This window comes from Astyanax mexicanus, chromosome 18 (genome assembly GCF_023375975.1).
Source record: "Astyanax mexicanus isolate ESR-SI-001 chromosome 18, AstMex3_surface, whole genome shotgun sequence".
Classification (NCBI taxonomy): domain Eukaryota; kingdom Metazoa; phylum Chordata; class Actinopteri; order Characiformes; family Acestrorhamphidae; genus Astyanax; species Astyanax mexicanus.
The window spans coordinates 18,878,268-18,890,290 of NC_064425.1; the positions used below are offsets into that span (position 1 = coordinate 18,878,268).

Consider the following 12,023-nt stretch of genomic DNA (forward strand, 5'->3'; position numbering starts at 1 on the left):
AAGGTTGGGACCAGGATATTGTCCAAAATCTCTTGTGATGCTACAACATAAAGAATTCCTTCCACTTGAACTAAGGGGTCAACCTAAACCAAATAACCCCACACCATAACCCTGCTTGTACCAAACTGTACACTAGATGCAGCGCAGTGAGAGAAGTACCATTCTCCTGGCAACTGCTAAACACAGGGTCATCATTTAGATTGCAAGATGGAGAAATGTGATTCATCACGTTGGAGAACACATCTCCACGGCTCTAGTGTCCAGTGGCGCTGTGCTTTACACCAATGCATTTGCATTGTGACACATGAAAATTTAAATACATGTGGCTGTTGAAATGAAACACCTGAATTCAGTGATCTATAGTTTTAAATAGGACCATTGGTCTAGTCTAGTGGTGTGCTTAAGGCAAGTTTATTTGTCCAGCACATTTCATACACAGTGATAAATTCAGGTTAAGTCCTGCATAGTTGTAACTATTCCCTGCCCTTGCACACCTGATTCAGCTCATCAGCTAATCACCAGGACCTGCATGAGATGGATCAGGTGTGTTGTGTGCAGATATATGAGAAAAAAACAGAAAGTGTGGAGTGGAGTGGCCATGGGTCCCTCAAGGCTGAACCTGAAAGCAAACAATATGTCATTATTGTTGTGCATTGTGTGAAAACAAATTGAAAGCCTGCAGTGTACAAATGATACTATGAAACTTGTTAGTGGAAGAGTACAAAGTCTACAAATTTAAAGTACTGTATTAACACATGCTAATGCTTTGCTTCATCTTAAATAACTTGTTTAAAAGCATTATCTTCTGACTGATTAAATTGACTAAATCTGACTAAAATTCACCTTTACTGTGAATCAAATCATGGTGGGAAGTCAGCACTATTTGAATACATGGATTTATTTGCATGTGTGACTCTCTCTGATAGGCCTGCACGCAGCGTGATACGCATATTCAAATGGAGGCATTTTCTGGACCAGTTACGTAAGAGCAGAATTACAGAATCACACTTTAACAGATAACAATGGCACTTACTTTACAGACTATGAAGAAACATAACATGAAAATGACTGTTGGTACAGTAAGCAAAGCAGATAGCATGAATCTAAATATTGATATTTGAATGAGGTTGGTTTTAAATGTCATTATTTCATTGTTAATTGTTTTTATGAGTTTGAAGTTGAAGACTTCAATGTAAAGACCAATCACTAAAGAATAATGTGTGTGTAGCATCTCTTTCTAGGGAGATGGAATAACTGTATTAATAGGCAACCTTCCCAAAGGCTTTGCTTTGTTGATTGCAGAGAAACAAAGGAGGAAGGAGCCTCAAGGGCATGCCCTGTTGTCTGACAGGCACTGGCTCCAAACATGGCAAGCACATGGTAAAACAGAGTGACACCATTTAGCTGCTTTGATAGAAATAGACGAGAAGAGTGCGCCAATACACAGGGGTCTCTGAGATCTGCCAGCCAATCTTCACTCGTGGTCCGTTCGTAAAGACAGCCTCTATTTGTCTTCCTTCTCAGGCAGCGAGAGGAGAAAGCGTTAGCTCCTCACTCATCTCCCAGCATGGGGAGGGTTCCTTTCCTTCTGTGATAATTCACTGCGCCCGTCTGAAAGGATTACTCACTCTGCTAATTATGAACAAAACACACTGTAATTATGCACTGGAGTGGATTTATTTGCTGTACCCCCACTCTAATTATGCAGGCAAGAGGAGCTCCAAAATTGGCCCGTCCAGAGGAACAATAGTACATGTGTCCAGCGAGGTGGAAAGGTGAGGAGGCCGCAGGCTTCATTACAGAATGGGGGCAGAGGTGAAGTTCAGGCTTTCTGAAACTGATGTGCGTGTGAGAGAGAGAGAGAAAGAGAGAGAGAGAGAGAGAGAGAGCAGTGTGACCACTTTAGTGAGATCTAACACTTATATAATAACGATATAATAAATGTTGGGAACAGCCATATTCACAATTCACATGAGTGGCTTCACAGGCCCGGGTAGCCATATGGAGATGTGTGAAATGGGTCAGGGCCAGTTGCCGTGAGCAATGGAGTTAAGGTAGAAAACATGCAGGCCTGTAGTTAGATGGGTGTATTTTGTGCACTGTCAAAAATAAAAGAATTTAGCCAAAAAAACAATAAAACTAAACTGGAATTTCAAGTAAATTTATGTTGTTGTTTTTTTCTAGATTTAAAGAATTATGTGTCCAAAGTTTTGAACACTACTGTATATTTACGTACACTACCATACAAAAAAATGTTATGAGTGTTTTCAATAATATGGAACTAATATATGACAGGGAAATGTATGAAATGACCTGTTCTCTACAAGATCATGGGTCTATATTATTTGCATGGACTACCATACAAAAAAAGGAAAAATAATTATGTCAAACAAAAAAAAATAATTAGTGTTTTCAATAATATGGAACTAATATGTGGCAGACAAGTGTATAGAATGACTTTAAAATACCTGGTCTCTAGATGTTCATGCAACTATTTAATTTGCTGTTCACTAAATAAAAAAAAACATTGAAATTTAGAATGATATCTATGTGTAGATAATTCTATAATAATAACTTATAATACCTTGTATTTAAAAAGTGACAATCATGTCTATAGGCAAATGAACTGATAAAACATATTATAAATAGTTGAGTCATATTGTGTTTAGCTATGTATATAGTTATGTTATGTTAGAATGTCATTATTACATACATACAACAAGTCTATTGTTGTCGCCAAAATATACATAATACTAGAGTGTCTAAATTGTTTTTTAATAAAAACATTGCTGAAAAGAATATGCATATATTTTGTTATTGATGTTTAAATGGAAGTCAGTATAAAAGATTTGGGTTTTTTTTACATTTCATTTTATAATTGTAGAGGATTCCTATTGGTCTATTCTTTATGCAATAAAAAGTGTACATATTTACATTATGTCAAAAAGTGACAAAAATGACAAAAAAAATCAAAAATACAAGATTTGCATGATAAATATATAATTTGGGACTGTGAATGAAAATTGTATTATTTGTTTAAGTGAGTGTGTGCATGATCTGTTTGGAGGGCACTGGTCCCAGAGCAGCAGTACTTCAGGGTAGCACCAGCAGGCTAAGCACACAGATGCTCCTTCAATTTGTGGCTTGTCCCTGTGGGACACAGAATGTTAGGCTGACCTCCTTCCCTAACAGAATGGACTTCACCTTGTCTGTGGTTCAGTCCTCTCGTATGTGTTTATCCGGCTGCTTGTTTGAGCTCAGTCGACATGTCTGCCTGAGTGGGATTTCAGTATTGTAGAGGGAGCTCTAAACAGCTTGTCTGAATAAGCCCCATTCTTACAATGAATCATTCAATGTTTGTGTAGTAATTATGTAATGGCTCAGCAGCAGTGTGGCAGTATGTTAATGGAAGGTCTCCCCCTCCTGGCCACGCTGTGAACTGCATGACACAGATTCCTTCTCCTCCTGCTGCTGGTCTGCTTTGATGTTGTGCCTTTGCTAAGACTTTCTTTCATGTATATACTGCATGCTCAGAGGCACGCTAACTGAAGGTGATAAGTTAAGATGTCTTATTTTGCAGGTTTTCTAAAGGGCTAGGAGAGGCTTTGTCAGGAGACAACACAGACACAATTAGGTCATCACTCTTCTGCAGCCTACCTTGAGCTTCTGAAGCTTAGAAAATGGATGAGCCTTAACATCTGAAAAATAGGCAATTGTCTTCTTGAATCTTGTCTTAAGTGAGTAAATATTTTAGCATCGCCTCCTTTGGAGTGAGTCCTCGCGCAACCCGGAGAGAGCTCCAATAGTCAGACTCAGACGCTCGTGCTGGGTTGGAATATGTCCGCAAGGATGACTAATTGACTCCACAATGTCAGCATCGATGAAAGAATCCAGTTGACATTGATGTTTATTTCAATTGATTCCAGTTGGAGTAAAAACTGGAGTTACATCACATTTCCTTTTTAGAATAATGTGGAATCAAGCTTTCCGCACACTGTCAGACGAAAAGGTAATATACAGGTAAACAGGGCAAATGTAAAGCATGATCATTAAAAAGAGTTGCATTAAAAAAAACAACTGCATAAGAATATACACTGTAAACTCAAATAAATAAATTAAGTCTGTTTTCTGATTAATTGTATTGCGTTTTCAAACATTTACTTTTACAAACTATTTTAATTTAGGTGAAAATTTGCAGTCACACATACATTTAAACAGAGATCTTGGAGTTAAATCAACCTATAATAACTTAATTTAATATCTTACCATTGACCTTCTTTTCTACTGGCTTTTGGCACAATCTTTTTCCACTTCCTGACACTCACCATCAGTGTGTAGTGATTATTCACAGACTTCCTTAGATTACATTGTAGATAATATATTAAGATTAACTATTTGGTTGTTGGCTGTAAGAGCCTACAACCAAGACTGTAAAGACTAAATACAGCTCAATCTTTTTGATTACCTGACAATAAAATTTAAAATAGAATTATTTTGAAAACAATTGATATAAAAAAAACAGCATAGGCATACTATCTAGAACTTTCAGGTTTAATAACTCAAGATGTATTTCCTAAAACATTTGAGGCAATGAATTACCTCAATTTTTTTAAGTAAACTTACCTTATTCAGGCTTGCAGTGAACTGTAGTACAAACAGGTGCCTTAAACGCTTTGAGACAGTTTCCCAGACAGGGATTAGTTAGTCCTTGACCTGGACTAATTTTTCCTTTCAGTTGAGAATCTCTATTTAGAAAGATGTGTAGTCCAGGAACAGGCTTAATCCTGGGAACCACCCTTAAATCCTGTCATGCTACTGTTATAGTAATTATCATCAGTTACATAGGTCTCAAATTTGAGCCCTGTGGGACTCCACAAGACATGCTAAACTAACTAGTTACCAAATCATACACAGTTGGTTCTGCAATAGTATTAATGACTGAATAATATATCTAGGGACATATGGGTTAACTAAACATACCAACCCTAGTAACAAGAGGGGTAGCACACTAGTAACAGTTTTGTACCATTTATACAAATACGCCAGCAGAGTAATGACCCTTACAGCTCTGAAACCACTGTGAAGTAGCACCTTTATAGGTTTTACTAACTGACTGACATTTGATCTCTCCACTCCAACAGAAGCAGCTGGTGTGGGATTGAGTTTGAGCAACCTGACCTTCAGACGCTTGACCGAACTGTGCTACACAGTTCATAATTCTAATTGCTGTGTAAGGAGGCTACAAATCACACTGACTTGACACCGAGGCTCTTAGCTGGGATGAGATGTGACCTGCTTCTCCAGCCATCTGGAGGAGTCAAGGAGAACTTTGGCCTTTAATATAATTGCCTTATATGACCGAGGGTTTGAAACTATTGGGACGTAGAGACCATGAAGGCAAAGCAAGATCTACTGTATGAACCTGCTGAGTCATGGACAGTATGTTAGTGAGTGATCACACACCTATTTAAGCATAATGATAGATAACTCAAGAAAGGGTTGTTCAGAATTTTGCTGGTAAAGAGGTTGACCAACTTAGCTCTTGACCAGCATATGATATATTTCTGTTTGGATTTGATAGTTTAGCTGGTCAACAAGAGTGACCAAGCTGACTGACCAACATGACCAACATGATTGTTTATTATTGCTAGAATAACCATGTCCAATCTGGTTGACTAGCATGACCAGCATGACCAAGCATGAATGGTCAACCAGCATTATCAAGGCGATTAACCTGTATGACCACAAAGACCAAACTGTTAAAAACAAACATGACAAGATCATTGACTTGTTTGACTACCATGACTAAGATCATCATCTTAACCAAACTGGATGACCCACATGACCACATTGGTTCACCAGAGTAACCAGCAGGGGAAAGAGAACCAGTGGTTAGAGAACCAGGTTACTGATAACAGGGTTATGGGTTTAGTAGCTGGGTTCGAAAAGCTGCTTCTGCCGCTGCCACTGTTTGGCGCTTAAGCAATGATGCAGCCAGGACTGCCCATCCCTCTGTGTGTGCCAAGTGTGTTCAATATAATTATTATTGTCTTTAAACAAACTGGACAATCTGATCAAGTTGGTCATGCTGATAGACCAGTTAAACCATCATGACAAGCAGCATATAGTGAATATTTTCACCTGGAGGACCAGCTTCCAACCACCTTGATTATCAAGAACCAGCTAAATCTTTAGTTTAATTTTTATAATACGGATGTGCGGATATGGAGAGTTACCTTTTATTAAAGAATATTTAAAGAAGCTCCACATGATTGTACTCTTTAAATCCTTGAACTGCTTATTTTATCCTAGAAACTTTTAGGAGTTTGTTTTTGAGTGTAAGAGAAGACTTTAAATGTATTTCAAAAGCAGCTAGCTCCCTTTGACCGGGTTATTTGTCCTTGTTCTCCTTCTTTTTCTTTGGAGTTTTTCTGCTGAAATGTTTCTCCCTGCAGCCACTAACTGTTTGCGTCATTAGACGAGTTCAGTTACTTAAGAGACATCTTCAGGTCTTATTCTCCCTGTGCCAAGCCCCACTCTGTGACTCAGCTAATCTCAGTTTCAAACTCCATTAACTTGGTCCATTTTTCATTTGTTTCACATGACTCCTGAATTTGTGGCCTAGATACATTCTAAATAAGGTCTTTACCTTTCAGCAGATTTTGCTTCCTTGTTTCTCTGTCTCTCATTATCAAAGCTAGTGGAAGCACTATAGAGTTATTCTGTTAGTAGTTAGTTCCTCTCTGTTTGGCCCAAATATGTTTAGATGCTGCTTTAGAGCAGCTGTATTTATCTTTTTCTCTTTATGAAAAAAGACAATTCATGTCTGGTTCAGTGGACCTTATGTTACATGTTCGGATCAGTTAGATCTGGCAGAGAGAGCCATTGCTGCGAGCCCTCACTGAGCAAGCAATGATGCTTAGGAGTGGTCATGCATTTGCTAATTGCCTATTGGCCCAAATCATATCAATGCATGTCAGTTGCGTTGTGCTCACTTATGCTTACAACTCACAAAAATATGTACTGAGAGACTGAAAATGGGTCGCATCAATTCATAATTCACCGCCACGCTCAGACACAGATTTTCTTTTCGGTCTGCAGCTACAGTTTGGTGTTGGGCAGGCTTCTTTGTGAGCTTTGCTGCTTTGATGAATGCAGATGTTTGTGACGAGTGGGCTGCAGTTGCTTTGATCTTTTCAGCTCTACCCAGTTGATGCTCGTGTATTTTTCATCTCTTGTGTATGATTGATTGATATGATGCACTTCTCATCTTTTTTAGTCAGTGGAAGAGTTGTAGGCTACCACACTTATATTTATATTTACATATTTTCCAGAAAAGGAGGATCTGCCGGTTTAATTGGCATAACTACATAATTCCGATGAAGTGTGCAGCTATTTTAGGTTTTATCCATTTGATTCCAGATACACTATTATTTAACCATCTATAGATCTATGGAAAAACAGCAATATATCTCCCTAAACTCTCAGTAGGGGCGAATAGGGACCAGCACAGTTTATCACTGTCTGAACTGCAGATCTCTTTTAGAACCCCTTTCAGAGGACAGATATAGAAACAACTGCTCCACAACATTACTGCAGGAAGACACCACAGAATTTGTGCACTAAGTATTATATATACGCTGTTCTTAGTGGGCTATTGCGGATTATCAAATGATCTCATTTGGCACGGAAACAAGAAAAAAAAAAAACTCAATATCCGCTCACTGGGATTTTCATATGATTCTTTGTAAACCCAAGTAGCTTAAAAAAGCAACTGAATATTGACCCTACAAACTCAGTCATGCTGGTGCAGTCTGTTTGTATCAATCAGTTTGTAAAATGTAGTGTATATTGTCTCTAACACAACTGAAACACTGTTTTTAGTAACATCTCTAAACTCTGGACTGATTACCACTGGTTTTAAAATGATCCATGATCATTTCATCTTAAGTCAACCTAAATTTATTGCATGCTTATTTAAATGTTTATTTCCTACATTATTGTGAATTTATCTGAATCATGCTTTAGATGATTTAAAACATACTAGGATATGTTAGTAATACATTTTAGGTGTGTAATAAACGAACCATATAACCCAGTATGTAAAACATCCTCATTGAAATGCTGTTGATCAACCACTATATGCTGTCCTTTCAAACAGGCGCACTGACTCTGGGTGATACAGTTTAAGTAAAATGCATTCAGACTGGTATGTCTGGTGGTTAAACTGGACATCCAACTTACTGAAAACCTTTATATTGTAGACTGCATTCTTTATACTTTTCACATTCTGATCTTTTTAATATTTATTTTATCTTTACTCTTTTACTACTTTTTTACTATGTGATTTGCGCTTTGTGAGTGTTTATTTATTTATTTTATTTTAAAAGAGGCCATGGTGCTGTATGGTTATTTACAGAATGTAGGAGTGCTGGGTTAGTCCTTGAGATACAAATTGTTTCTTTCAAAAGTGTGCTTTTTGCGTTTACTGGTCTGTTTCAACAAGTCAATTAATTAAAATGCTTTAATTAAATGTTTTATGTTCCATATAACTAGTTCTGATACGATTTCCAGAACAAAATGTTAAAATATAAATTATGATATTGTTGTTTTGGCATTTATGTTATATCTGGATTTTAACCCACAATAAGAAAAAACATGAATTAGCTGCTTACTGAATTTATATGATTTAATTTGGAATTTGGCATCAATATTCAGAAATGGGTCTAAGTTCTTGTTTGTTAAGCAATTTCAGTAACAGTAGTAGTAAAAGTAGTATTACATGTCTGTTTGTGCATGTGGTGCTGCTCCTTTCACTAACATGACTAGCTTTCCTATGTGTAGAATAATGAGGCCTTTATATGAATTTGATCTGTTGCTTACTTAAATAAAAATGTACTATATCTATTCACAATAAAACTGGACTAATTAAAAAGAGAGAATAACCTTTTCCATATCCACATAAAAATATTATTATGAATATTAGTATTAGTTATGAATAGTACATTTTATTTTTGTACTATAAAGTATAAGTATCCATACGTGAGTAAAGTACAAACTCCAGAGTAAGAAACACATTGATGTAAGTATTATTTTGCACTTTATAGCGCTCAGATCCTCAGAAACAACATTAATGTCCAAACTCGTGCTGTTCACTGTGTGATCACTGCTGACTTTGAGACACGCGGGTCCACTTTAATCTAACTCACTTCAGAGAGATGCAGTTTCTCTTCAAGGGCTTTCCCGCTTTGAACATCAACGTCAATACGTGACGTCATCGTCTCAAGGACCATCATCAGAGGCTTAATTTCACGAAACGAGTGAGATCAGGACATGTCTGTAATTTAGATAAAACTTTAGAAACCAGCCAACTTATTGGACTAATTTATTCACACTTTCTCAGAGATATTTTTTTTATCATGATGGGTAATAATAATATAATTAATATATACAATAATTTAACTCACTTCTTAAACCAGCTTTTGAAGGTCTCTAAGGCCTAATATTACAGAGTAAAACTGACAGTACAACACAAAAAAAAAAAGATAAACATATTTTTTGAACTTATTTTACTGGATTTGAATGAAATTGAATTACATTTCCAGGCGCAAATAAGCACATACATACTTTTGTTTCTTATACTTTTAATTGTATCCTCAAAATACTCATTTCCATGTACTACATTTATTAAAATATCAACAAAACCTGAGTGTTATACGTTTCTTCTTAAATCAACTCGGAGTGTTGATTTATCACTGACAAACTGCTGTGAATACACTGTGAGTGTCATTCTTCCACATTTAATTTAGTATAATTTATTATAATATTAATTTGTTCGTTAAATACAGTCTTTTTCTGTTCCTTTCAGTCCTGTACAGTGTGAGGACTAATATTTACACTCTAATATTTACACAGCAACTTTTGTGTAAAAAAAAGTTACAGTAAACCTACAGTACAGGAATTTAAATTATTTGCATTTTGTTATTTTTGAATGTATCCATATTTAGCCAAATGTAGCCTAAATAAATAATAGGAATAATACAAATGCTAAAAATAAATGTTCTATTACATTTATTTACGTACGTGCGTATATCAATGCTAATTGACATAAGCTTAGATATAACAAACTTTTAACCAACTTCCTTTTGAACATAAAAGTATCAAAGTAATCAAAACTGTAAGGAACAAAGGAAACAAAGCTCTTTAAAGTGTGATTTCAAACAGATCATCGCCTTTGAGCGCCCTTTGTACTTCCACTATGAACAGCAGAGGTGTTAATGGACCAAAAATGGACTTATTAATCCCAAACCAAGATGGTGGGAAACATAAATACCAGCTTTAGTTCAGACTGAGTTCATTGGCGAGCAGAACATCTCAGGAGGAGAATCAGTGGATAAGACCAGAGAGACAGCAGGAGCGCTTGACTGAGAGCAGAGAAACATGGACACCTCCAAGTTCTCCAACTTCAGCATCGACTACATCCTGGGAGAGAGCTCATCCCGGCCTCACACACACACAGCGGAGCCTCCAGCAGCTCCACAGGCCCTCAGAGGAGACTGTGGTGGGGTGAACTTGCTGCCATCCAGCGGTTTCAGCGCTCAGAGTCTAGGGGGCGCAGCGGTGCCTCCTCTTCCAGCTCCATGCCCGGGAACCTACGTCTACGATAGAGCGCCTTACAGCACCTACAACACCTTCACCTGCTGTGGACCAGTCACCTACTACCAGACCAGCTTCAACCTCAACTACTGCGGAACTGAGCGCTGGTTTCACTCACATCCAGGTAAGATCTCTACCAGCTTCAATTTCCTTCTGACAGATTAATCAGAATAACTGTGCTAAATGATGTTTTTCTACACTAGTGTTCAATTATTATCAGTATAATTAATTAACGTGCTTTATCTGGTTTAATTCCTACAGACTGCGACAGAGATGAAGCTCACTGCTACCAGACTGGCCAGCAGAGGCAGAGGAACAGAATCAGAACCGTGTTCACAGAGAACCAGACCAGGCAGCTGGACCAGCTCTTCTCCATCACCGAGTACCCGAGTGTGGAGGCCCGGGCAGAGCTGGCCAGAAACACCGGCCTCAGCGAGGAGATTGTTCGGGTAAGAGAACCAGACTTTTTGCTTGAACATTTCTATTGTTTTTCTATAGAGTAAATTAAACTCACAGTGTTAATTAAACACTAATAGTGCTTATTAAACAATGGCACATTTACTGTGTACTCTTGAATAGATTATTATATGATTATACTAAAGTGTAATCAACTTATTTAGAATTACACTTATATTTAGAATGGAAATGGGAATGCATGGACACGTCTCAAATCTTTTATCCTGGTTTCTTTCCAAACTACACATTCAGGGTTGGTTTCCTAGAAAGAGGTTAAACTAAGTCCTAAAATACCCAAAATAGGCTACCGAATTCCAATTTACAGTGCTGTATAGTCCAGGACTTGGGTTAATTCCTGTACAGTAAATTTACCAACCCAGTTTCCAGACAGGGTTTAAGCCTAGACTTGAACTACACAGCATTTTGAATGGAGGATTTCCATTGAAAGGAAACCACAGTCTAGGCTGGGAAAGCCAACTCTCAGATTGTAGTTAAAAGATAACAACCTAGTATACATTATAATAGTAGCACATTTTACCTTTGCTCTGTCTTTGATTGAATACATCACTCACTAATCTTCGTTTTTTTGTCTTTCAGGTATGGTTTAAAAACCGCAGAGCCCGTAGGAAAAGACAGAGGCCTTCAAGTGACCAGTCTGACCAGTCTGTGTGACTGGTGTGAGCTGTGCTGGACCACCTGCTGTTTTGTATTTAGAAAATAAAAATGTTAGATAATTTACTGATATGCTGTAATGATGTGCTTATTTATCTTATTTAATGTGACCACGTTTTGGTTTTCCAAAAAAAAAAAGACTTCGGGGACACAAGGACGGGGTCCTTGGGGTCGGGGGTCTTTAAGAAGGCCTAAGTTTTGTGTATGGGTGATGGTGTATCATGTATCACTGCTGGTGT

The 12,023-nt window shown here is 37.4% G+C and overlaps 1 protein-coding gene across 1 annotated transcript; it reads left to right on the top strand.

Moving 5' to 3' along the window:
- The first annotated feature begins 10,137 nt into the window (after positions 1-10,137).
- Positions 10,138-12,003, top strand: dharma. The gene is made up of 3 exons (XM_022671130.2): positions 10,138-10,780; positions 10,918-11,105; positions 11,710-12,003. The coding sequence occupies exons 1-3, from the start codon at positions 10,441-10,443 to the stop codon at positions 11,782-11,784; spliced, it is 603 nt and encodes a 200-aa protein (XP_022526851.1). The 5' UTR covers positions 10,138-10,440; the 3' UTR covers positions 11,785-12,003.
- Positions 12,004-12,023: the final 20 nt, after the last annotated feature.